We start from the raw sequence: 25,926 nt of genomic DNA, 5'->3' as shown, positions 1-25,926 counted from the left end.
AAAGGCAAACCACAATGAATGGCAAATGCTTGAGGAAGGAGCCTCCCCGGCACCGGCACCGCACGCACTGAATTCTGATAAGGAGCGGCAGAATTACAAAGGGGTGAGGACTTTGTCCTGGAGGTATGCTTAATTGCTGTGTAATCTAACTGGGAAGCGCAAACCCCAGACACCTGTAAAAAGGACAACAAATTGCTGAACAGCTGACCCTAAAAGACAAAATAATGTGTTAAAAATGGAGGGAAGGAGGGGGCGGGGGCGGTGCCCCAGCGAATCAGGTAAGTTTTCTCCAGACAGCGAAGACTAAGCTGTGGTTTCAGGACCGCCAGTAGCGGGGCTGAAGAGCTTCCAGCTGTCAGCAGTGTGGGGTAAGGCACCAGCCCAAAGGGGCCCACGGAAGGATCCCACGGAAAGCCACGTGGGCTGGGAGCGGAGGGAGTCTGCAGCCCTCACACCACCACGGCCTGACTTGCTTTATTTATTTTTACTTTTTTAAAAATTATTTTTAAGTAACCTCTACACCCAAGGTGGAACCCCGGGATCAAGAGTCGCATGCCCCCCCCCTCCCCGCCGCCACTCCTGACTTGCTTTAAAACCCAGGGAAGCTAGCTGCCACAGCAAGGGAACTGCCACAATGCGCCTCGTCCACTTTCCTGGGCAGCACCTCCCCACTGGCGTTTATTACTTTGGTAATAACCATTTACAAGGGGAAGCTATTCCTCGGTGAATCGAGCCCAAGGCCTGCTCCTCTGGGACTCAGGAGTTCATCGTCCTACAGGTTCACTCCGAGCAGAACTTAGTCTCCGCGGATACTCAGGAGGCCCAGGGCTCAGGCCTCCGGAAAGCTGGCCGATCAAAGCCAGGTGACCCCGCCCAAACCCCCTGTTACACCGGCTCCGGGACTGGCCTGGGGCCGCCACCTCCCCGGCCCTCTCGTTTCCAGTAAGAGTCCGGGACCGAATCCACTGCCTGGGCGCCGCAGACCGCCGGGCTCCGCTCTCCCGTCGGTGCCTGGCCGGGAGGCAGGGGGCGGGGGGCACTGGTTCCTGGCCACCGCCGGGTCTCCCCGGGACCCCACCGGCCCGGCTCCGGCCGCCCTCCCTCCCCACCCCCGGCCCAGCCGCCCCACTCGGAGCTCCGACGGTCTCACACTGGCCGATTTGAACCGCGGAGGCCGAGCGGCCGGGCAGGGGTTCGCAGCCGCCATTGGCTGCGGCGGCGCCGTGACTTCAGCGCGGAGGGCGCGGGAGGGAGGGCGCGGGAGGAGCCTGGGAGGGGAGTGTCCGGGAGGCTCGCCGCCCAGAAAGCCCGAGAGCCAGAGGGAAACCGACGCCGGCGCTGACATGGGCCTCCAGCCCCGGTGCCGCTCGGAGCCCACGGAGGGGACAGCGCAGCCGCGCCGGCCGGGCGCTCGCGTCTCTGGGGACCCAGGTAGGCGACAGCCGCCTGCGCCCTGCGAGGCCTGGGTGGGCTTGAAGCCCCCAGAGGGGCGGAGAGGATGGAAAACGCCTCGAGAGGGGGCCGAGGGGCGGGGAGGAGGGCTCAGAGACCCCCCCACACACACACACACTCCTGCGCCCGCCCCCGAGTGGAAGGGTCGGGCCGGGGCGCGTGCGGGGCGGCCCGGGTGCTTGGGACCCGGAGCCGCGCACCCCGTGTCCGAGCCGATCGGGCTTTGGGGAGGAGGGGCGGCCGAGAGCCGGGGAAGCCGCGCTCCGCCTCGATTTCCTCTCCGCAGACTGGGATTCGGCGTCCGGCCCCAGGCGCTGCTGGAGCGGGTGACACGGGGGGGGGGGGGGGTCCCCGGCTTTAAAGATCTGCCCGCTGCCGGGGAGTGGGGTGTGCGCCTGGGTGGGCAGGGGCACCACCATCGCGGCGCGCCGCCCGCAGTTTCCGCGAGGGGGGGCGTGTGTGCGCACGGAGTTCTCCGTGAATAAGAGCCGAATTCTTCGCCTGTAGTGGCGGAGGCGTGCACACACGCGCTCGCTCTCGTACACACACTGCAGCACACGCCACCCAGTGTCACCGGGCGGGGAGAAAAGAAGGAAGGAGCTGCTTGGAAGGGACCGGCCGAGGAAACAAATACTCCCCCGCCCCCGCCCGCTCCCGCCCCGCCCGCCTCCTCGGAAGACCTGGAGGCCGCGGCGGGAGAGGCCCGGGCTGGAGAGGCCGCGGCGCCTCCGGGCGGGGTGGGGCGCAGCGGAGCCAGCGGCCCCGGGAAAGGGGCCACGCGCGGGGTTGGCGCGCCGGGTGCGCCCGGGGCCAAGCGCTGCTGGCGTGGCCGGCGGCCGCGAGCGGTCGGTTAATGATTTAATCACCCGCCGGGGGCGGTGGAGCCGCGGTCGGCCGTCTCTGGCTCCGCCCCCTCCCCGGAGCGCCCCCAGCCGGGGGTACAAAACTGCCCCTGTCCCCGGTGCGTCCCCCACCAGCTGCCCTGCGGCCTGGGCCGCCGCGGGTGAGTGCGGGACCGGGAGAGCCGGGCTGGAACCCGGAGCCGGGGTTGGAGGGCTGTAGCTGGGCGGGCTTCCTGGGAGAGGACTGAGCCGGAGCGGGGTGTGTGTGCGTGCGTGCGTGTGTGCGTGTGTGCGTGTGTGTGTGTGTGTGTGGCTGGGGGAGGGGTGCTCTGCTAACTCAAACCAGATTCCTGGTGTTTCCCGTAGAGATACTGCAGCCCCGGCTTGGGCAGTTTTCTTTCTGTCCCTGGGAGAATGGAGGGGAAATACAATGCTTTCTCTTTTCTTGTCACCCTTTGCAATCTGGCTCCCACGCCCTCAGCTGCGTCCACGGCGCCCATTCTTTGCCCGTGTGTATCGGAGCGGTTGAAAGCGGAAGGGGTCCCCGAGCCGCTGAAGCCTGCTGCTCCGCTCTTGAGGGTTTGTGGTGCTGGAGGGAGGCTCTCCCTCATCCTTACCCTCAGCAGCCATCTGGACCAGGGAAAGCTTCCCCCCTGCAGCCAGCGTAAACAATGAGGGGCCCGGGTGCGGGAGGGCCTCCTATAATGCAACTTCTTCGAACAGTCTGGCTTTCTAATAACTCCCCGCCGCCTCCGCCCCCTTTCTGAGGCTGGGGTGGAGGAGGGGACCACCAGCAGGATGGACTGAATTTTAAGAGAACAAAGAACAGGGCACAAAGGAAGGGGAAGCCTAGCTGTGGATTTCCCCCAGAAATGGGGAGTTTGCTGGCCCAAGGCTGGGCCCATCCAGGCCTCTAGGTGGCTGCAAGGCTCCCAGAACAAGAATGGGGCATCCTTTGGAGTCTTGGGAGGCTCCATCCCTGTGCGGTAGCTAGGACCCTGCCCGGAGTGTGGGGGTGCCATGTGGGCTCCAGTGTTCACCAGCTGCCCTGTGTGCGCTGCCCATGTGACTAACTGATTAGGGTGGTTTATCTCCTCCAAATGTGGACTTTGCCCCTCTCCTTTGAGCACAGCTGCTGCTTCCCACAGCGGGGGGCTTCCGTGAACCTAGGGGAGATATCCCAGTGGGTTCTGGTCTTCCCAGGGGTCCTGGTGACCCACGCAGGGACTGGGAGCGGGCTGGTGTGATAAAGTGAGTCTGCTCCCAAGAGGTGGCAGTTTGGGGTGACTCCCAGCCCCCCTGATATCTCCCTGAGATCACAGACCCTTGCTCGTTGATGAGCCAGGGTTCATATTAAACTCCCTAGCTCATGCCTCTGCTTGGAACATTCTTTCCATTATCTGGGGTTTCTGCCCTTTTTTCTCTTGACCCCTCTTTTTCTCTTTCATTTCTCTTACACGTGCCCACCCACTGATGCTCCTCTCAATCGAGTGTGCAGACCCAAAATGACTTCTGTCCTGCTGCGTCTTAGAGACTGACCGTCCAGCCCTCAACAGGACTGGAGCCCACGGAGTCCCAAGCGAAGGAGAGAGTCTTATATACAAAATGGGCTGGATCCCCCACCCCCACCCCGGGCGGATGTCAACCTGGGAGAGGAATCTTAGACCCTTCTTGACTAGTCAGGCGCTTTCCCAGAAGGGCCCCGGATTGGCTCTGCTTCAAGGATTCCAACCCCCTCCACCTTTGGAGGGGCCGATTGATTTCTGTCGGCCGGGACAGGCTGTGCCCCGGTGTGGCAGGCAAGGTGTTTGATACTGGCCGGGCTCCCTCGTCTGCTTTCTCTTTCTCATTCTCCCCCTCCCCCACTCTCCCACTCAATCTTTCTTCCCTTTGCTGGTTTGGGTTGGTGGGAGTGGAGAGCCCAGGACTCCTGCCGGGCAGCGTGTCCAGCTTCCTTTGGCTGGATGTTCCACAGGCTCAGAGGAGCTTGGCCCTAGGTGGGGAGGGAGGAGTCTGTCCCTTGGAGGAACAGGATCTGGGTTGATGCCAGAGATAAGGCTTGGGGGCGGAGGGACGGGGCTTGTGCAATCTTGCCCTGGAAGCTGAGAGAGGGCTGACCCAAGCTTAGGTCTTCTGACCTATGTACTGGAGGCTTTTCCTCCCTCAACCTTGGGAAAAGGAACCAAACTTTGGAGCCAGCTGGCAGAGTCCTGAAGGCCTGCTCTAGTAAAGACTTCTGGGGTGCTCAGGGGAGGACAGACCCGTGCCAGCCCTCTCTGGACAGGGAGGTGGATGGTTGCGCCGGGAGGGACTGGTGTGTGGCTGGATGTGGCCCTTGTCTGCTCGCGGTGTGCGTCCAAGGAAGTTGAAGCTATTACTTTCCCACATTCCCACTCAGTGTGTCCTCGAAGCTCCAGTTTAAAATACACCGCTTGTGGAGCCTTGGGCTCCCTTCCAGAAACGTACATCAGAGTCTCCCCTAGGCACTGCCGGCTTGCAGCTCGGCAAGGCAGCAGTGCCTGAGTGTGTCTTTGGGAACAGCCTCTCTCGCTCAGCCAGGTCCGCTCAGGCTACCGCCTTCTGCCCTGGCCATGGGGTGGGGGGCTGGGGCCAGCCTCTGGCTTCCCTGGGGGAGTCTCCAGGTTCTCCATACACCTGTGTCTACCCTCTTCTTGCAGTGACTGAAGGTGGGCGGCCCACCGGACCCCAGCTTCAGGTCTTCCCGGGCTGACCGTGAAGCCAGGCTCTGCCCTCCACCTTCTGCTCCTTGCCCCTCCTTCGTACCCTCAGGGGCCCACTGCCTGCAACCCTTCTCTATTCCTTACACTGTTGCCTTGACCCCGGGAGAACACAAAAGGAGCCTTCTCTGGGCTCCACTGCAGCTTCTACACCTCTGTTGAGAGTTGGATTAGGTCCAAAGAACCAGGCGGTGTTTTATCGGGGGTGGAGGGTGTGGAGGGTTTGCGCCTTATTTGTTGCTGGTAGCACCCAGAGCGCCCCAGATTCCTGAGTTATCCAGCCCTCATCCTAGACAGGAAGGGCAGGGGGCTCTTTTGTCCCACCTTCGCCTCATTCCCTCCCCCCCCAATCAAGCTGAAATCAGAAAGAGTATAAGTCCTGTCTGAGAGAAGCCGGGCTCTTCCCTCCTGCATCACGAAAGATCTGGAAGGAGGAAGTCAGATGGACTTAGAAACCAAGTCTCAGGTTGCTGGACCCGCAGCTGGTGGAGGGACTACATTCTGCCCCTGGGCCTCAGAAGCTTGGAGGACCCCTCCCCCCTGCAACGCCTCATCGCGGGGACCCTCCAAGGACTTTGAAAAGGGTCAGCCCTAGAGCCTTTTGGATGGGGTATCCTCAGGTGGCACTGATGTAGGTGTCCCAGGTTAATCATGGGTCGTCCTGAACTTGGCCAGGGTGTGTGTCACTGGGGCTGCTGGAATTTTCCTCCTACGTCTCCAGGTACAGACAGGGGGTATCCACTGAGAGCCAGAGAACACGTCGCAGCACCTTCATAGCACATAGGTGAGCGGCCACCTTGCGTGTGGTGCCAAGGGCTTGGCCTGTGGGAGCGTATTTAAACCTCGCAGTGACGCTGGGAAGTACGTAAAGCTAGAAGCTCTTGAGGGCCAGGCCCGGGGGAGGGGTGGGGTGGGGTGGGGGTCGCGTCTGGCTCTGGGGTCCATGCTCTTCACCTCTGCCCCGCGTGCCCCGGCGAGGCCAAGACCATTTGGAGTGAGTCCAGATCCGCCCGCTCCCTCTGGGGAGCCTGGAGTGTCCTCTCCGTCCCCACTCCTCCACTGAGCACCCCACTCTCAGGAGAAGGGAAGTGAAACCAAACAGGGCCTGGCAGATCTGATTTCAGGCCCAGCTGCTTGCTTTCTGAGGCAAAAGCTCTGGGCAGGAGGGAGGAGCAAGAGAGCCACTCCCAGGTGAGGGGGACCTGCCCCGTGCTGGGCCCCCACTCCACCTCACACCCCCCCGCCCCCCCACACCTCTTCCTCTCTCCCAGCTCTTCCCTCTGCCATGGCAGCCGGGTGCTTGTGTCTGTCCGTCTGTCTGTCCGGTGGCAGGCTAGGGGAAACACGTCTCCAGGAAGAGCACTGTAAACAAGCAGAGTTGCTGAATACCCTTGAGTCACCGGCTCTTGATCTTCTTGACTCCCTTGTAGTTTCCTGTCCACCCCCCCGCAAAGGGTCACGGGTCATGCCTTCTCCTTCTTTCCAGGGCTGTTTTAACTCCCAGGAGGTGAGGAGGCTTTCTCCTCCCCACTCCCACTGCCTTCACCGCCTCCCTCCCCGGGCCCAGAGCACACAGTTCTGGGATTAGGAGGGAGGTGAATGCAGAGATAAAGGTGAGGCAGCTGCTGGGGAGAGTGGCGTGTACCCAGCCCTGGGGGAGCAGGACAGGGGTTCTGGTGGCAGGCTGTGGTCTGTGTTTCCCAGGATTTATCTGTACTTTTCCTTGGAGTGGTGGGGAGTGGAGTGCCCAGGCTAGAGACATTTTTAACCTGAAATCCTGTGTAGACCTGTGTATCCTGGGGTGCCTGGGTGGCTCAGATAAGCGTCTGCCGTCGGCTCAGGTCATGATCTCCTGGTCCTGGGATCGAGCCCCATGTCGACTGCATGTCAGTCTCCCAGCTCAGTCGGGAATCTGCTTCTCCCTCTCCCTCTGTGTCTCCCTCCTGCTTGTGATCTCTCTCTCTCAAATGAATAATAATAATAATAATAATAAAAAAGAACTGTGTATCCTTTGGGTGTTCATGCATCCAGAATCTTCAGATCTCAGAGGCCGGGATCCCAGCATGGCTTCTGACCCTCCCTGGTACCCCTTCTGGTGGAGGGGGGAAAAGCCCAGGGTTCAAAATCAGGCGGATCCTGAGACCCTTCTCTCTGCTCTGTCCCTAGCAAGTGTGTGTGGCTTGGTGACGCACTGCTGTCTCTTAGCCTCAGTCTTCTTCTTTTTTTTTTTTTACTCTTTATTTTTTTATTATGTTATGTTAATCACCATACATTACATCATTTGTTTTTGATGTAGTGTTCCATGATTCATTGTTTGCGTATAACACCCAGTGCTCCATGCAACACGTGCCCTCCTTAATACCCACCACCAGGCTAACCCATCCTCCCACCCCCCTCCCCTCTAGAACCCTCAGTTTGTTTTTTAGAGTCCATAGTCTCTCATGGTTCGTCTCCCCCTCAGACTCCCCCCCTCCATTCTTCCCCTCCTGCTGTCTTCTTTTTTTTTTTTAACATACAATGTATTATTTGCTTCAGAGGTACAGATCTGTGATTCAACAGTCTTGCACACTTCACAGTGCTCACCATATTAGCCTCAGTCTTCTTATCTGCAAGATGGGGATGATGATAACTCAGTGGGATTGTGGGGAAGAAGACAGGATGGTGTTATTATTTGTTTTATTTATTTATTTTTTTAAAGGCACTGTGGTCAAGATAAAGCAGCTGGTTGGTGCAGAATAAAAACTCAGGGAATGTGAGTTCCCTTTCTCATACCATGGTCCAGGAAGGGCCTGTCCACCTGAGATCCACAGGTCGGGGCTAGGATATCCCTGCCCAGAGTAGGTTCCTAGGCACCGGCCTGAGAGCCGGCACAGCCCACTCTTGAGACATGTTATTCCACAGTTCCCTTGATCACAAGTCGCTGAGCAAGGTTGGACAGCTGCTTCTATGTTTTCCAGCCATTAAAGGGTAAATTAAGCTGTAGTGAGTTTTCCCTGGCTGGCTACGTTACTGGCTTCATTTTCTTATAAACTCTTAAGAACTATAAATTCTCTAAAATGAACAAGAATGAATCCGGTGGTGAGCATCATGATTAGCAGAGATCCCTCGAGAACAGCACTGCCCGTGGAGTACCCTGCTTGCCACGTATTTAACCTTCCGTCCTCCAGTAGCCACATTTTAAAAACTAAAGACGGGGGGTGCCTGGGTGGCTCAGTCGTTAAGCGTCTGCCTTCAGCTCGGGTCATGATCCCAGGGTCCTGGGATCGAGCCCCGCGTCGGGCTCCCTGCTCGGTGGGAAGCCTGCTTCTCCCTCTCCCACTCCCCCTGCTTATGTTCCCTCTCTCTCTGTGTCTCTCTCTGTCAAATAAATAAAATCTTTTAAAAAATAATAATAATAATAATAAAAACTAAAGACGGGGGGCGCCTGGGTGGCTCGGATGGTTAAGCGTCTGCCTTCGGCTCAGGTCATGATCCTGGAGTCCTGGGATCGAATCCCGCATCGGGCTCCCTGCTCGGCGGGGAGTCTGCTTCTCCTCCCTCTGACCCTCCTCCCTCTCCTGCTCTCTGTCTCTCGTTCTCTCTCTCTCAAATAAATAAATAAAATCTTTAAAAAAAAATTAAAAAAAAAAAACTAAAGACGGGTGAGATTAATTTTAATATGTTTTATTTAACATAGTACATATCCAAAAGATTGCCATCTCACCACATAGTCATAAAAAATGAATGAGATGTGTTACATTATTTTATCATAGAAAGTCTTCAAAATCCAGTGTGTATTTTATTCCTGTAGCACATCCTCATTTGGATGCTAAATTGCACAGATATTTAATCTGAATCTGAGTCTCCGAAAATTCAGAGTTGAAAAAGCAGATTCACATACTCAAGTATGTTTTAAACATAAGTTTTTCCAAAAACTGCATCTAGCATCAATTTTTAAGTTTAAATATTTCAAATAAAGGATTGAGTCCCTTGGTGAAATTAGCCACATTTCAAGCTCTCAGCAGCCCTCTGTGGCCAGTGGCTACTGTATCGGATGCCGGAGGTTGAGTATATTATGGTCAAGTGCCAAGAACAGAGGTGCTTCATGTCAGCAGTGTTATTCGATATTATATTGGCAATTGTAGCAGATGTAATAAGATAAGAATAAGAAATAAATGAGACAGAATTATTATCAGTTGCAGATGATGGGCTTGTCTACTTACAAGGCCCAAATGTTCAACGGTAACAATTCAAGTGTGGGAGACAGTACAAGTTTAGTAGGGTGGACATTAAATATATATAAATCAAGATTGTAACCTCCCTGTTTACCAGCTATAATGGTCAGAAACTACAGCTATGGAGAAACAGGAGGAGACAGAACCCACTTACAACAACAAGACCCAAGACAACAATGACCCAGAATAAACATGACCAAGACCGTGTACGACTTGTAGGAAGGAAAGCCACCACATTTAATGGAGGGTATCCAGGAGACTTAAATAAATGGCCTGATGATTTGATGTGGTGATCAAGTCTATTCTTCGCAAATTAATTTCTTACTTCCTTTCAGTTCCAACATAATCCCACCAGGATTTCTTTTGGGACTGACTCTTTTTAAAGTCCATCTGGAAGAGTAACAACATTAGAAAAAAAATTTTAGAAAAAAAGTTTAGGGATGTTACGCTACTAGATGCTCACACACGTTTTACAGAGGGGCAGTGTAGACCTGGTTTAGGAATCAACAGACCCGTGAACACAAAGGGGAGTCTGGAGATAAGAGTCGTGAGTGGGAGGTATCTGTATATAAAGAATTTTGCTATCCGATGAAGGTAACATTTAATGCTTTACCCACATTTTATAACAATCCTATATGGAATCAGGAACATTATTGTTATATTTTAATTGTTTTTCTATTTTAAATAATCCACAATCTACTTTGTTGTATTTTCTTCTAGCATTTTTCTCTATGAATAGTTGTTCATTAATACCTGGTAGCTTTAGAGGAAGTGAATATTTTCATACTCTTAGAAGTGGGAAAGGTCTTTGCTTCATATTTCGAAAGCCACAAACCATGAAACAAATTTGGCTACGTAAAAATTAATAAGCACTCTGGAAAAGAAAACAAAATCGTCCCAGTGTAAACGGGTATATGAGAAATTTGCAGAAATATTTGAAAAATATGATGGTAAAAAATGTAATTGCTTTAATATTTTAAAAAGTCCTACAAATCCATTGGAAAAGGTAAAGCCCCTTCCCCAGAGAAATGGGCAAACGATTTCAACAAGCAATTCCCAAGAGAAAGGATGCAGAAGCCAATGATAACAGGCTTTAAATGCTCACCGTCCTTAATAATGAAAGAAATACAAATCACAAGTTTGCATGTGTGCTGGTTACTGTGTTTTTTGTGTTTCTAACTAAAGAAGGTGTAACACCTGGTACTGGACACCATCGTCCTGCGTTAGTGGGACTGTAACTTGGTTGAAATTTCTGGAGAATAAGTTAACAGTAAGAAACAAAAGTTATTTAACTCACATGTATCCTCTGGAATAAGGACTTGCGCCAGTTTAGCTCCGGAGGATTTTTGTTACAGAGTTCAGACAAAACGGAAACAACCTGGCATTCCTTCGTGGCCCACTGGGTGTAAAATTTAGAGATTTAGTACTTAATTTAAAAGAACTTTAAAGTTTATTAACATGTAAATATTTTCGCCCAAATGTGAACAGTGGGTTGCTTTATTTATCTACCTGCCGTGGAAGGTACTGCAAGTTCCATCTATCATTTCCATTTTTAATAACCACGTTTTAAAAAGTAAGAAGAGATAGGTGAGATTAACATATTAGCCCAATACATTCAAAATATGTGGGTTTTTTTTGAGGCCGGGGGGGTGTGCGGGGTGGGCAGGCAGGGACAGAGGGAGGGGGGGAGAGGGAGAGGGAGAATCCCAAGCAGGCTCCACACCCAGCATGGAGCCCAGTACAGGGCTCGATCCCACAACCTTGAGATCACAACCTGAGCCGAAATCAAGAGTTGGACTCTCAACCAGTTGAACCACCCAGGTGCCCCAAAATATTATCATCTTAACATGTAATCAATAGCAAAATATAATGAGCTATTTTACATTTTCTTTTTCGTCCTAAATCTTTGAAGTCCTTTTGTATATTTCACCCCTTAGCATGTGTCGATTTGGACTCCCCACATTTCAGATGCTCTAGCCACATAAGGCTGGTGCTGCCACGTTGGACAGTGTAGCTCTAAATTATTTAATAACCCCCAGAGAGGCAACAGAAGGCAGAAGTCACGGAGAAGGCGTGGTGCAGAGTATGTGGAGTTCACCCTGTGAGCCCTGCTCTGGCAAGAGCCTGGTGTCCTGATGAGCTGGGTCGGGCTCACCCTGCTCCCCACTACCCCAGCAGGGATCCCCAGGGGAAGCAGGTATTGGAACAGGGCCTTGTTCACTTTCCCTTTCTTCCAGGAAGCAGGGAGTGTCCATCTGCAGGACGTGGGATCTGGCCAGGCGTGGCTGGGCAGTGGCACCCTTGGGTCAGTGAGCCTGGTCGGGATGGGCAGGAAGGCAGGGGTGGTGGAGCAAGTACAGGGCGCCCAGCTTGGGTCAAGGTTCTGGTCTTCCTTCTTGGTGGCTGGAACGACCGTGAAACACAAGATGGGGCCTAGAGCGGGCAGGCATGAGAAACGTTGGAGGCAGGGCCTCCTGAGCCCACTCCTAAACATGCCAGGGGAGTCCTTCTGGGTGGTCCTCCCTACCCCCCACCTCTCCCCTCCCAGGGAATCAGAACATGGGGAGGTTCCTCCGAGCAGGAAGATGGAATGAGATCCTGAGTAAGGAAGAGCCCATTTGAGCCATCCCTGAGAGCAGATCTCTGATGGGAAGTCCATCCAAGGGAGTCTTGATTCCAGGGGTTTTCCAGAAGCAGCCTCCCCAGTGCCATCCCACCCCCACAGGGACATTCTCGGCTGGGGACATCTGAGTGGGCCGGGAGACATCACCTCATTCAGAAAACCGTGTGTCTGAGGTCGGCCAGAAGTTGGCTCAAGTCAGCATTGAGTAGCGGTGAGAGTGATCTTTGTGGGGTGAGGCTCACGCCATCTGAGCCTCAGTTTCCCTTTCTGTAAAATGGGGGCCATCTCGACACCCTCCTTGCAGGGAGAGGGGCACAAGTTTCCCCTGTCCTAGCACGATGCCTGGCATGTGGCAGACCCCGGTAAATGATAGGATTGCTCTGTCTGCACAGGACTTGATGGTTGGCTGACTGTGGGAGCATTGTGGTGCCGGTGGTCCTGCCGGACCCCAGCCTTTTTCTCTGCTCCCTTGCAGCCTCCAGAAGAGCTGAGCTAGGACTGTAGAAACAGCAGAAGCAGAACCTTCACCTGCCCAGGGCATCTTGGATAGGATTCCACTGTGGGATCACCCACGTGGGAGGCTGGCCTCCAACTGGAGCTTTAGTGGCACCGGAAAATTGGCCCGTCTCCGGCGGACGGTGTGGAGGGGATGACTGTTATCTTCTCCTGCTCAGCTGAAGAGGCTCAGGCGTCAGGAAGCAGCTGTTGGGGAGTGAGTTCTTTCGGGGGAGTCCTAATCTCCGTGTCTCGCCTTGATTCCAGGTTGCTATAGATTGCCCACTTTCTCCTCCCACACGACTTAGAATAAAATGCATCCAGCTTGGGGGGAGGGATAGAGGGAGGGAGAACAGACATCCGTGGGGGGCGCATATTGGCACAGAGAGTGGACCCAAGACCCAAGCTGGGGGCCTTGCACTGAGCCTGAGAACCAGACTGTTCTAAGGTGGTGTTGAAATTAATGTCTTTTCCTTAAGCCTTTGATGCTTTGGGATATTATTATTATTATTATTATTATTATTATTATTATTATTACTATTACTATTACTAAAACAACATTACCACATTAAAGGAAACAAACAAAATACCTCCGTCCTCTCCAGCCTGACGTAACTCCTTTAAGCCTTTATTCGTGTAGACTTGTGATCACTCTGTATAAACGAGCGGAAGCCCTGCCGGTTTTTTTCACCCCATGTGATGACATGTGGCCACCAATGGTCCATGTGGCAGCCTGGTCTTCGTAAGCCCCCACTCCTCCTGGCAGCATGTCCGTCAGTTAACAGCTCGTCCTCCTCTCAACTAGTTCCTTATTCCTAGCTGTTAGGTGGTTTCCAGCCTTTTTGAGACGATAAAGAAGGCTGCTGTGAATATCTGGGTATGTGACTTTTTCCCCTGCTTTGACATCGTTCCTGCTGGAGAAGTTGCTAAATCCTACTCACTTGAATGCTTTTATTTACAGAAACTGCCGTGGTGGCTAGTGCCTCAAGACCACACTGTGGGTCGTGTGTGGCTAATTTATTGGCTGGAGCCCTGGTGTGGGGACAGAGGCCTGGCTCCCATCCATGACCTCAGGCGAGTCCCTCTGTGGCTTCAGCATCTCTGAGGCAATGGTCGCTCCATACCCAGGATTTTAAGGAGATTACTTGACACAGAAACACAAGTGGTACGGGAGGGGTCATGAAAGTTCATCTTCCCATCCTGCACTTTTTTTTTTTTTTTTGGTGGCTGTTCAGGCTCAGATTATTTTAAGACAGCGCGTCTTAATCACCCAGTGCAGACAGCACACTTTCAAACCCAAGGGCTTTTGGCAGCGCTCGTGAAGGAAGTAGAAGGTTCCAAATAGTACGAAAGTCAGCTAAAACGACAACGCAGCCCCCATTGAGGTTCCTCCTGCAGTGTAACAGTGTGGATCGAGGCGTCCATGGCTCGCTCCCATTCACGGCAGCCCTTGTCCCACGGCTGGAGGGAAGCTCTCTGTGGCCTTCGCCAGCACTTCTTATCTTTGCAGGGTAAGGCTGCCAAGTGTTCCAGAAAGCACTGAATCTTTCTCCGGCCACAAAAGCCAGAGCCCCCTAACCTCTTCCGGAGGGGAGCGGCCCCCGGAGGGGTGCGGCCCGCGTTTCCCAGAGCTTCTTGCACAAGCCCTTCTCCGCATGGCTCCAGCAGGCGGACGCTGTGCCGCAGAGTGCCTCCCCCGTTTCGGCCAAGTGAAGCTCTTCCTGGGTGGTGGGATGTTGGTTGCATGCCCGGGACAAAGGCCCATAGCCCACCAGGTGAGAACTGCCACTGCAGAAGCCCTGTGGGGCTTGGCGTGGGGCCTGGAAGGCCTGGAGTCCCCTTTGATTCTGCCCTTTCTGTCCCCCCCCCCCCCCCGCCCCGGGCCTCAGCAGCTCCTGATGTCCCTACCTCCAAAACATGCCCTGAATGGGCACCCCCCATCATCCGTCTCCTGGCCTCCATCCTCTTTGCCCTGAGCTCCTGCTTGCCCTCGTCCATGGCTGCAACCCCAGCTGCTATGGAAACCTCCAAACGCACAGATTGGATGACTTCCCTGCTCGGGAACTGCCGTTGATTTCCTTTCATACCTAGAATGCCGTCTGAACGCCTACCTCGTCTTCCAGGGAGGGCCTGTGGGACCTGGCCCCCAGCCCCTGGGTTTTTGTTCTGTTCCTCAAACTCCACCAGCTTCTTCCCACCTCTGGGTGTTCACATGTGCTGTTCCGTCCTGGATTGCCCTTGACCCGCCTGGTTCCTTCGCATCATCCAGTTCTCGGCTCGCAGAGCCCCTTCCTCGCACCCACATTCACACTACAGATGTGCCCCCGGAAGGCCGGGGGCTTATCCACCTTGTGATTCTCACTGCCCCCCTGTCTTTAGGGCCTAAAAGAGTATGGAAAAATTGGTGGGTGTGCAGGAAGTCGATGAATGAATGAATGAGTAAATGAACAAAGCCTCGGGTAGCCATTCCCAGCCATGACTGAGGTTGTCCTTCACCACATACCCCTTTCTGTTCAGCCACGTTGCTTGGGGCTGGCCTGGACGGGTGTTAGAACAGCTCAGCAGAGCTGGTGGAGGGGCAGCTCCCCAGTGGCCGTGCAGGGGAGCGTTGAAGCGTGCGTCCTCTGAAGCAGGGTGAGCTGCAGGTCAGCTGCAAAGTGGGAAGCCTGCCCTGCCCCGGGAGAGCCCAGTTCTCTCTCCTGCCTTGGTCAGGCTGCCAGCCACCGGCCACTGCCTGGGGCTTTGGGAGTGCTTTTGTCCAGCCTGTCCTTCTGTCCGTCCAGCTGCCGCTGGACCGGCTGATCTGGGAGGCCGGTGCTCTGTGTGCAGCCTGCCAGCAAGCATGGGTGAGGGGTCCAGGCAAGGGCTGTCCCCTGGAGTCCCAGGAACAGAGCGGAGCTGAGGGTGTGGTCGGGCTCAACCAACCGGGGGCCTGGCCTTCCAGGGAGGGCTCACTGCGCCTGATTTAAAGGAATGTTCTGTGGTTGGTGGGGTCAAGGGTAGAGGAGTCCAGTTCCATCAGAGGCTGGGGAGAGTGAGGGAGAGCCATGAGTTCCTGCTCGGTTTTCCTTTGCTCTGCCAGGAAAGTGGGATATGATGCTTCCGGGGTGGGGTGGGGAGTGGCCGCCCTGTCATCGGGCAGCCTATTTTAGCCACTTCCCCAGAGCTGAGTCATTGCACTTAGCAACGCCCCCTGCCAAAGACACAGCTCTCTTTGGCACGATCCCCTTCCTGGTGGGCTCTTAGGTCTCCTGACCTGCCCCCAGGACTGGCCCCGGGCCACCTGCTGGTCCTTAATCTTGGTATTTATCACCCCCACATTGTTCTGTGTTCAAAGCTTAGGGTTCTCACCAGCCCTGAAGCCTGCCCCATCTGGTCTGAGCTCTAGGATTCCAGAGACCCAGACCTTGGCCCAGCTCCAGGACTCCTTGCTGGACAAGTGAGATGGGTAGGTGACTCCATACAGGCCCCAACTCTCTCGAGACTTTTTCATGCTGGGTATTGGAGATGGTTTGGTTTTTTATAAGCCAGAAAGCCTCATTCCTACCCCCGGGGAGTGAGACCACAAGCAGCAGATAGCATTGGCTAGACTTTCGCTTTCTTTCTGGGGTGCAGGGCCAAGCCGGGTTACTGGGGGCCCTGGGGGCTGGCCTGCGGATTTCCCTGCTGGCCTCTCTTACCTCTTCTCCTGTTTTACCCGCCAGGATAGAAGCGGGGGCTGATGGGACCCTTCTGTCCCGTAGTTACGATGGCCAGAGTACCAGGTCCCTGTGAGTGGCCACAGGGCTCTTCACCAGGTCTGCTGAGGCCCTGGCAGCTGGGTCTGTGGTTCGTATTTCTCTTCTCTGTGAGGCCCGCTTCAGATCGGGAAACCACAGTGCTGGATGGAAGCTGCTCAGTGGGTCTGGGGATTCCTGCTGTTACATCAAAACCCTTAACGCAGCTCTGGAAATTCATGTCATGTGTTCCCACGATTCTAGCCCTTTATGCCCCCTGCCCTGCCTCCCCTCTTTTTTTTTGTGTACCTGGTAAATAGCATAAGCTTTAGTTTCATAGCTGTGTTCTCGACCCGGGGCAATTTTTTTTTTTTTAAAGATTTTATTTATTTATTTATTAGAGAACGAGCAAGAGAGAAACAGCATGAGAGGGGGGAGGGTCAGAGGGAGAAGCAGGCTCCCCACCGAGCCGGGAGCCCGATGCGGGACTCGATCCCAGGACTCCAGGATCATGACCTGAGCCGAAGGCAGTCGCTCAACCGACTGAGCCACCCAGGCGCCCCAACCTGGGGCAATTTTGCACCCCCCTCAGTATACCCGTTTTCTGGGGCTGCCCTGGGTGTCCCTTTCCTCCCAGCTTTTTGAGATCCCAGGACTCTGTGACCAGAGGCGGGCGCTAGACCACAGGCAGGTTGCAGACATGAGCCCCTTCCATTCTTGCCTGGTGCCCACAGAAGCCTGAGGGATTCCCTAGTATCAAGATGTCGTTAGAAACCTGGTTTGGTTTCCTTCTGCTCCTAACAAGTCTGAGGCCAACTGCAGACTCCCTTTCTCTTTTTTAGCCAAAGAAAGTTTTCCCCCAAAAGTTGGCCTGTGAACTCATGGTCACATAGGGTGACCCTCTTCTGAGAAGTGGCGAGGGGATGAGCCTGAGGCCAGTAGTTTCCATGAGTGTAAGAGTCAGCAAACTGTGGCCCATGGGCCAAATCTGGCCCACAACTTGTTTTTTATATATAAAGTTTTATTGGGACACAGCCATACCCTTTGTTTACATAGGGTCTGTTGCTGCTTTCCTACTAACTACAAAGACGGTATCTTCCACGAAGCCAGAAATCTTGAGTCTCTGGTCCTTTATAGAAAATGTTGGCCAATTGGTCTAGCTGATGCATGTCTAATTATTTAGAGGTTAGATCCCAGGACGTGGTCTGGAGGGAGGATTCAGGTTAGGGGCAAGGGAAGCTAAGTCGCCTGAGGGTTTGGTGGGGAGAAAGAGGAACATGAGGAGGGAGAGCTGACTGGCCATAGTGGGTCATCTCAAGGCCATCCAGGAGAGTCCTGCCCTGGCTCGGAGCCCAGCCCAGGTCACTGGTGTGGCAGGTCTGCCCCAGTGCCTGGCTCCCGCCTCACGTCCTACAGGACTTTGTTTGCCGGAGTGACGAGCATAGGACTGCCTGGGGCAGGCACGGGGTTGGGAGCCATCAGACTGGGTGTCAGCAGCTCTCTCACAAGGAGTGAGAGCACTGGGGCTGGCGGAGGCGGGGGGGGGTGGTTGGAGGACACAGAGAGGTTGGGCCAGGAACCCCGGAGCGGTCTGTAGGCTGAAGTGAAGCCCGGAGGGCAGGATGGAGGTGCTGCCTTTCAACAAGGTCTGCTAGATGGGCTTCAGCGGTGAACAGGCCCCTTGGAACCCCCTCTGGAAGCTCAGAGTCCAGTGGGCAGATTACAGCCCCGTGGGTGGGAATAGAAGGAGGGAGCAGTGCCTGCGAGAGAGGGGGCATCCGGAGTGCTGGGTGGCCGAGAGGGCGTTTCCCAGAAGTGACGTCTCCACTGAGCCCGGAAGGACGTTGGGTGAGCCAGGTGACAGGGTACTCTAGCAGGGACCTGCATTTGTCCAGTCCTGGCGTCCAGAAGGCAGACGCTCAGGGGCTGGGGCCGAGTGCAGAGGTAGGGGGGCAGCAAGGAATGGCATTGAGGAGGGAGGGAGGGAGGCGAGGACTGGTGGCCAGATCCAGGGGTCTGCACTGGGGAGTCCTGGATGGGTTTTGTTTTAGATAAAAGGTGATGAATGGTCTGGAGAGGGACAGAAGGGGAAAAATGGGGATCTGCTGGGCTGGTGTCAGGGGCCAGGCAGGATGTGGTGGGCTAGTGGGAGGCAGCCTTAGGGGTGAGGAAGAAACCAATGGGGTTCCCATAGGTTGTGCTTTGCAGTGGGAAGGGCGGGCCTGCCGTGAAGGTAGAGTTGAGAATCGTTAGCAAGACTGGTGGCCGACACCACGTCTCCCCACCCTGCTCAGCCCTGCACTACTGGGTTTAGCATTTGGGGCAGGTCGCTCCGGGAGGGGAAGGGGCTGGTTTGGCTCCAACACGGGACCTCATTTCGGTGCTTGCCAGGAGCTGTGTGTGTGGTCCCTCAAACTTTCAGACGGCCCAGGCTCTCCTGGGGTCCCCTCTGCTGATCTTCTGTTCTGGTTAGCTACCCGCCCTGGCCTGGGTCTGCAATCTCGGGGGCCAGACCACCTAGTCGCTGCCTTCCCACACCCTTAATGGTTAAAGAAATCAGGAGGCAGTCCTCTTCATCCCCAAGAGGCACAGAGTGAGTCTTCGGCAAAGAGCTTGGCCCCACAGTAGCGAAGTCACAGGCGGGGTCCTCATTTATGGGACACCCAGCAAGGACTGGAAGGCTGGGGAGCTGGTTCTGTGGGTCCCAGCAACCCCACCCCAATTCTGATTCAGAAGGTGAGCCTGGCCACCCACATCTGTGGAGATGCTGGGCAGCGTCTCTGGGGCCCGTCCTGTTGGCTCCCTCCTCTGAGGGCTGTGACTCAGGTTAAGGTGTCCACTGACTTCAGAGATTGAGGTCAGACGGCAGGAAGAACTTACAGCATGTGTCCAACCCTGAGCTGCCTGCCGCGTGGACTCGCTTGTGTACCTCCACATCCTTCAGTGTGGTTGTGTTTGCTCTGGCAGCATCTTGGTTGGGGGGAGATGACATCCTTCTCCCGGGTTCAGGGAGAGCGTGTCTGACCTCCACCCGGATTTGTAAAAAGCGCTCCCCTAACCCGAGTGCCTGGGCGTGAAGAAGGAGGCAGGGTTATGACACCAACTGCCGGCTTATTTCACGGTGGTTCATTTTGGTGGAAGAGCTGAGGTTTGAGTAGCAGCCCCTAGGCCGGTGGGCTTTGGTGCTGTGTGGCCAGCCAGGGTTAACCCTTTGCCTGCTCTTCTCTCCTTGCAGCCCTATGATCTCCTCCTTGTCACCCCCTCCACCCGCCGGACTTCAGATCTGACCCCCAACCCGCCTGCCGCCCTCGGGAGGCCCGCCCCCCAGCACAATGCCTATCCTCAAGCAGCTCGTGTCCAGCTCGGTGCACTCCAAGCGCCGCTCCCGCGTGGACCTCACGGCTGAGATGATCAGCGCCCCCCTGGGCGACTTCCGGCACACCATGCACGTGGGCCGGGCGGGGGATGCCTTTGGGGACACCTCCTTCCTCAACAGCAAGGCCGGCGAGCTGGACGGTGAGTCCCTGGATGAGCAGGCCTCCTCCTCGTCCTCCAAACGCAGCCTCCTGTCGCGGAAGTTCCGGGGCAGCAAGCGGTCGCAGTCGGTGACCCGGGGGGACCGGGAGCAGAGGGACATGCTGGGCTCCCTGCGGGACTCGGCTCTGTTCGTCAAGAACGCCATGTCCCTGCCCCAGCTGAACGAGAAGGAGGCGGCCGAGAAGGGCTCTGGCAAGCTGCCCAAGAGCCTGTCGTCCAGCCCCGTGAAGAAGGCGAGCGCCGGGGAGGGCGGCCAGGAGGAGGCGGGCGAGGGCGAGCTTGGGCCTCGGCGGAACGGGGCCGCCGCCCCCCACTCCCCGGACCCCCTCCTGGACGAGCAGGCCTTCGGGGACCTGACGGAGCTGCCCGTCGTGCCCAAGGCCGGCTTGGGGCTCAAGCACGCCGAGTCCATCATGTCCTTCCACATTGACCTGGGGCCGTCCATGCTGGGCGACGTCCTCAGCATCATGGACAAGGAGGAGTGGGAACCGGAGGAGGAGGATGGCGGTTACCACAACGACGGGGCCGCGGCCCGCTGCGGCCCCCTGCAGGCTCCCGTGGTGGCCGCAGCGGCCCCTCCCCGGGCCAGGCAGGAGGGCGCGGCCGGCGGGGACCTGCCCCAGGACGAGGGGTGGGCGGCGGCCCCCAGCCCGGCCTCGGCCCACAGCGAGGGCAGCCACACCCCGCGGGACAGCAGCTCCCTGTCCAGCTGCACCTCGGGCGTCCTGGACGAGCGCAGCCCGGCCTCCCGGGGCCCCGACAGGGCCCGGGCCCCACTGGCCCGGCAGCCCGACAAGGAGTTCTCCTTCATGGACGAGGAGGAGGATGAGGAGATCCGAGTGTGAGTGAGGGGCTCCTGGCGGGGCTCCGTCTCCTCCCTGCCCCCGGGGCCGCCGCCCCCTTCCCTGCCCCGTCCTGTGCAGGGCAGCCAAGAACCCTGGACTCTCCCGGGCGCGGGGAGCTGGCGGGGGCTGCAGGGTGGGCGCAGCCCTGCTGAGCGCTGCGGCACAGGAACCTTTCCTCCGCCCCGGCCTCAGGTGGATGCCACTGGCGGCCACGTTCCTGCCTCGTCTGGCCGCCGCAGCTCAGCCCCGGGGTGGCCGGGGGCCACGGCTAAGGACGCTTGGCTCACCTTCCCTCTCCTGGCGTTTCTGCTGCGACTGGTGGCGTGTGGCAGGAGGAAGGGTGGTCACGGCCCCTGGCCCCTCCGTCCCTCATCCCCAGCTCCTGCACCACAAGCCTGGAGCCCCTCGGAGCAAAGCCGGACCAGATGTGTGCACTAAACGCAGCCCCTTCCAGGGGACGAGAACGGGATGGGGAACGAAAGGAGGCCCCGGGCTTCTTGAATTTTCTAGAAGGGGCTCTTTCCAGGATGACACTAGGAACAGGCTGGGCGCTCACTCGCTCGGTCCCTGTTGATTTGTTTGTTCTTCTTGTTCTTCTTGTTTAAATCCTTCCAGAGCGGTATCTGGAACAGTGTTAGCAGGTCTGCCGCCAGAAGGCAAATCAGATCCTTTTAGAAAACCTTTATACTAAGTGCTTCCAAACTTTATTTAGAACTGTATGGGGTGGGTGTCCGTGCATGTCTGTCCCTCCTCCCACCCCATAGCTACTAACAATTGAAGGCAGCCGGTGTAGAAAATTTCTGGAAGGTGATTTTTTAAAAAAAATAATATATCATTCCTATGGAGGGATAAAAAGCTTTTTTGCCCGGATTACCCCCCCCATACACACACACACACACACACACACACGCACGCACGCACACACTACTTCCTCTTCCTTCAGGCCTTTTCTGCCGGCAGGACCCCCTCCCCCACCCCTGAGGGCCCTGAGGGTATAGAGTTGCCAGATTCAACAACAGAACAAAACCAGAATGCTGACATAAATTAGAATATCGGGCATACAGAGGATAATTTTTTAGATCTAAGTATGCCCTGTGCCACGTTTGGAACATACTTATGCTAAAAAAAAAAAAATGATGGGTTCTTCTGAAATTCGAATTTCACTCTGGCCCTTATAACCCTGCGCCAGGGGATTGAGTGGGAGCTTGGGTGTGTGGCCCAGGGTTAACGGATGCTGATTTTCCTGTCCTGGGAATAAGCTAACCCACCTTCTCCTGTCCCCTTGTAGCAGTGTGGGGAGGGGACAGACACAAGTACCACGGGCCCCAGGCCGGGGCCGGCGGGTGTAGCTGCTCCGGTCTGCCGTGTTTTGTCAGATCCTGATCCAGACACTAACTTAGTTCCTGATTCCAGCATTGTTTCTAGTAGCGCAGCTCCCACTAGGGGAGGAATGAGAAGGGGCCGTGCAGCCCCAGCCAGCTACCCTTGAAACCCATGCAGACCCAGTGGTCAGTTCCAGATTCTAAACTGTATATTTTTTTCATGGTATTGTTAAAACAGTGAGGAAACATTAAAAAAAAAAAAAAAAAGCCCGGGGGCCCGGGGGGGGGTTGCTTCCGCTTCTGGGGGGGGCGGTTTTTCGAGGGGGGGGGGGGTGGGGGTGAGGGTGCCGGGGGGGGGGGGGTCTGAGGTGGCTTCTCTCCCTGTCCCTTTGGGGCCCTCCCCTCCTGCGCGGCTCCCCAGCCTCTGGAAGCACAGGGCTCATGTGCCCGTCTGCCTGGGCAGGCCCTGGGGGCTCTGGGATTGTGGTGCCCACCCCCTGCCACTTCCCAGTTGGGGGACCTTGGCTACCTAGTCCCTTAGCTGCTCATCTGTGATACAGGAATCCTGCCTCTCTTAACAGGGCTGGGCTGCAGACCTAGTCACTGCAATGGGGTTGGCAAAGTTGTTACTAAACCAGGGGAGGCTGTGTCCCCCCGCAAGCCCCCAGGTGCCCACATACATGGGAGTGGTCACCCCCGGGGCACAGCGGGTGCCACGGCCGGGAAAGGGGCTGCCGTCCCTTCTTTCCCGGCCTTGTACTGTCTGACCTGGAGAATGACCTTCCAGGCAGCCTGTTCTCTGTCCAGCCTCGTGGCCTTCGAGGTGGACTGTTGTCCCTGTTTTATAGAAGGAATGTGCTCGAGAGGCTGCGTGGCCACCTTCCCCAAGTCACGAAGTAGTAGAATCCGAACATCATGGACTTAAAACCCTGTACCTCGCTGCTCACAGGCGCCTCGAAGCTTCATTCCTTCCAGAAGTGAGGTTGGGGAGTGAGTCTGTCCTGGGTGGGGACCTCGTGACCTCTCCGGCCTGCTGGCCCAGCTCCTGCCTCACCACCTTCCCTTGCCCACACCCACGTTGCCCCCGCCTTCCCCCCGCGTTCCCCTCCACTCACCCTCCTTCCCACCTGGGGGCCAGTGTGGCTGAGTTCCTGGAAACCCTGCTTCTCGCCTCGAGCAGCCACAGAGAGATTTGGGCTTGTGCTCATCCTCCCTGGGAAGCAATTAGAAGCATAATTAAAGTGTCTCCCAGGTCCCTTTGCCCCTTCGGGGGCTCACTCTCAGCTACTGAGGGATGTGGCTGAGGGTGGGGGTTAGAAGCAGGGTGGGGTGGGGGGACAGGGTCCCTGGGGGCTGCAGTCCAGCCGCAGCACTACTAGGGAGAGGAATGTGCTGTTCACTGAAGCCCAGGCAGGTGCCTCCCAGACCGTGGAAACCCCCTGGGCCCACCCGCAACCCCTCACCCAGGATTCTTGAGGGCCTGAGAGAAGCCAGCCACCCTGAGGCCACAGACCTGCTTTTGGACTCTTAGAACAGTGCCTGCCAGGCAGGAAGACCCAGGGGCCTATGGAGAGAGCTGGCGGGACCCACACCTTTAGGAGCACGCTTTCTAGCTGGGGCTCCGTGGACCCACCAGAGGATGGGATAACCGGGCAGAACCAGCCTAGCCACACCAGCTCTAATCCCAGTTTGCTGTGTGGCGTTGGGCCACTGATCTTTCCCTCTGGGTGGCTTCAGTTTCTCCATTTTAAAGTTAGGCAACAGCTCGGTTGTGTTCAACTTTCTACCGGAAACTTGACAATGAGATCGTGTGTTGAACCCCTATCCATAAACAGACTGAGCCAGAGACTCCCCAGATGGGTTTGGGGTGGGGGGGCGTCCTTACTCTCTCCCCTTTGATCTCTGAGGTTCACCTGAGAACCCCAGGTCCCCTGCAGAGCATTTCTCCCCTTAAAGATGTGCTGTGGGGTCCCTTCTACCTCCAGGAACCCAAAGCAGGGGCCAGGAACTGCGTCCGGGCAATAATTTCGTCATTTTAATTCAGGTCACAGCTAACATTTCCAAAAATGTGGTGGGCCCCCAAAGTCTCCTGCTCCGGGCAGGGCTGTAATCCTAGCCTAAGGCGCATGAGCACCAGCCCACCCTGGTCCGGCCATCACTGGGGTGTTTCCCCTCCACCCCTGTGCCCTGCAGCTTCTCAGGCACACGCTGTTCTGTCCCATTACTGCGGTGAGGGCTGGGTGTCAACCATTAGGACCGCCCTGTGCCCAGCATGGGCCTTTGCATTGGCCCTATTTATCCTCATGACAACTCTGGGAGGCCCATTCTGTCTGTATTACCCCCATTCTACAGACGAGAACACGAAGGCGACTGGGCACAGACCTGGGTACAGTCTCCAAAGCCCCTCTTCCCCACCACTGTCCCAACCTGATGAGTTGCACTCCGGGACCCGGGATGACCAGTGGGGCCAGTGAGCTGGCTGAGCAGAGCGGCGCAGGGAGACGCCGAGCTGGTCGGGGTGTGCCTGGCTCGCCTGGGCTGCGTGCCCCAGGGAAAGGGGGTGCTGCTTGCTGCCGGGTTAGGAGCTGGCGGCTGCTGATTCACGTCATCCAAAGGGCCCGCCAGGAAGTGCGTAGGTCCTTCCTGGGGTCCCTCAGGGCTGGCCTCTGTCTCTGCTGGGCAGGACCAGTCCTCACAAGCCTGCAGCCTCGGGCCTGGGTTCCTGCTGGTGTTCAAGCTCACCTTTGACTCCGTTCTCCCATGTGCACAAGCCATGCCCCCCCCTACACCATGCTTCCAGAAGAAAGAAAGTGGACGAAAGGAATAGAGCGTGTCAGAACACATGAGGGAGGAGGTCTTAAGATCTTTGAATTGTAGGGCCTGGTTCCCTCTCCACCCTCCCCCCCCCCCCCCCCCCGGCATTTTACAGATGGGCAGACAGAGGCTGCAGGGAAGAAAGCTGGCTGTGTCCCGTGAGCAAAGCAGAGCAGAGACTGAGGTGGACTGGACTGGACGGGCTCTGGCACAGCAGACGAGGGGCAAGCCGAGCTGGTGCATCGTGTGGGCGCAGGTGCTCAGTGTCCGGAGTGTGTTAGTGGTGGGGGGGGCTGGGGGGGTGCTGAACTTTTCAGGTGTAGGTGGCACACCCCACCCATCCCTGGCTCACCCCAGCCCTCACAACAGCCTCCCAAAGGGCCCCGCCTTTGCATACTGGGGCAGGCCCCCCCCCCCCCCCCCCCCCCACCCCGCCCCCGCCCCTGGACGGCACTGATACTGCAGTGATAACCACATGCAGAGTATCCCGGGACCCTGAAGGCCCCCACCGAAGATGTGGGAAAGGCAAGTTAGGAAGAGTGATGGGAGAGCTTGTTTAGCGTTTCCCCTTGGCAACAGCCAGATGGGAGATTGGAAAGAGCGTTTGGGGGAGGGGGAGGTATTTGCAGGCAGATGGATATCAGCGGCTCTCGCTCTAAAACCTGTTGCTGTAATCCACAGAGCTGCTGTTCTCCAAGAAGGGAAACTCCCAGGAGGGGACCAGCAGAGCCCAGGATAGCTGCCTTCCCCGGCAGGACTCTAGCCTTGAAATGACCACTTGGCACATTATAAAATACCCGCCAAGGCCACAGGGCTCTGCTGAATTTTGTTTTGTTTTTCTGCTTTGTTGCCAAAAGGATTGGAGGCAGCTTACAAAAATATGTAAAATACAATAGGATAAAAATAGATCAGAGCGAAAACAGGGCTGGAACAAACAGTACAGTGAACCAAGGGGGTGGTATGCAGAAATGTTCTCCGGGTGGGGCTCCACAGTTCTCAAAGGTGGGCTGCACATTGGACTCTGAGCTTCCTGTCAGTCAGAGTGAAAAGGGAAATCCACCCATTACAAAACTCACAAGTCCACAAGGTTAAAGGGATCCCAGAAACGACTCTGCTTTTTCTAAGGTCTGAGAGGGATTCTTGTGAGATCGTTGAAGAAGCCAGGAACAGCGTCTCGGGCAATGTCCTCATCATGAGTCTCCTAACCCATACACTCACACAAGCCCCATCAGGCTGCCTTTCTGTTCAGTGTCAATCGAGCGCTTGATGCCGAGGTGCAGATCAATAAAATCAAGTCTATGGAGAGGACCAGACCTAAGTGATCCAAG

The 25,926-nt window shown here is 56.3% G+C and overlaps 1 protein-coding gene across 3 annotated transcripts; it reads left to right on the top strand.

Annotated features, from left to right (window-relative positions):
* The first annotated feature begins 1,311 nt into the window (after nt 1-1,311).
* CDC42EP4 (CDC42 effector protein 4) lies at nt 1,312-22,032 on the top strand. Of its 3 annotated transcripts, none has more exons than XM_021678456.1 (2): nt 1,312-1,431; nt 19,316-22,032. In XM_021678456.1, exon 2 carries the CDS (start codon nt 19,413-19,415, stop codon nt 20,460-20,462), a length of 1,050 nt encoding a protein of 349 aa, XP_021534131.1. In that variant the 5' UTR covers nt 1,312-1,431; nt 19,316-19,412; the 3' UTR covers nt 20,463-22,032. The 3 variants fall into 3 exon arrangements, with proteins under 3 accessions (XP_021534131.1, XP_021534132.1, XP_021534133.1); XM_021678457.1 differs by lacking the exon at nt 1,312-1,431 and adding an exon at nt 17,685-17,726; XM_021678458.1 differs by lacking the exon at nt 1,312-1,431 and adding an exon at nt 18,804-18,816.
* Nucleotides 22,033-25,926: the final 3,894 nt, after the last annotated feature.

This window comes from Neomonachus schauinslandi, chromosome 15 (assembly GCF_002201575.2).
Source record: "Neomonachus schauinslandi chromosome 15, ASM220157v2, whole genome shotgun sequence".
In the NCBI taxonomy this organism is placed as follows: domain Eukaryota; kingdom Metazoa; phylum Chordata; class Mammalia; order Carnivora; family Phocidae; genus Neomonachus; species Neomonachus schauinslandi.
Note: the sequence above shows the minus strand (reverse complement) of the source record. Positions and strands in the feature narration are given on the sequence as shown.

Coding starts and splice junctions, on each gene's coding strand:
- CDC42EP4 (XM_021678456.1), top strand. CDS start 19,413: ATGCCTATCCTCAAGCAGCTCGTGTCCAGCTCGGTGCACTCCAAGCGC.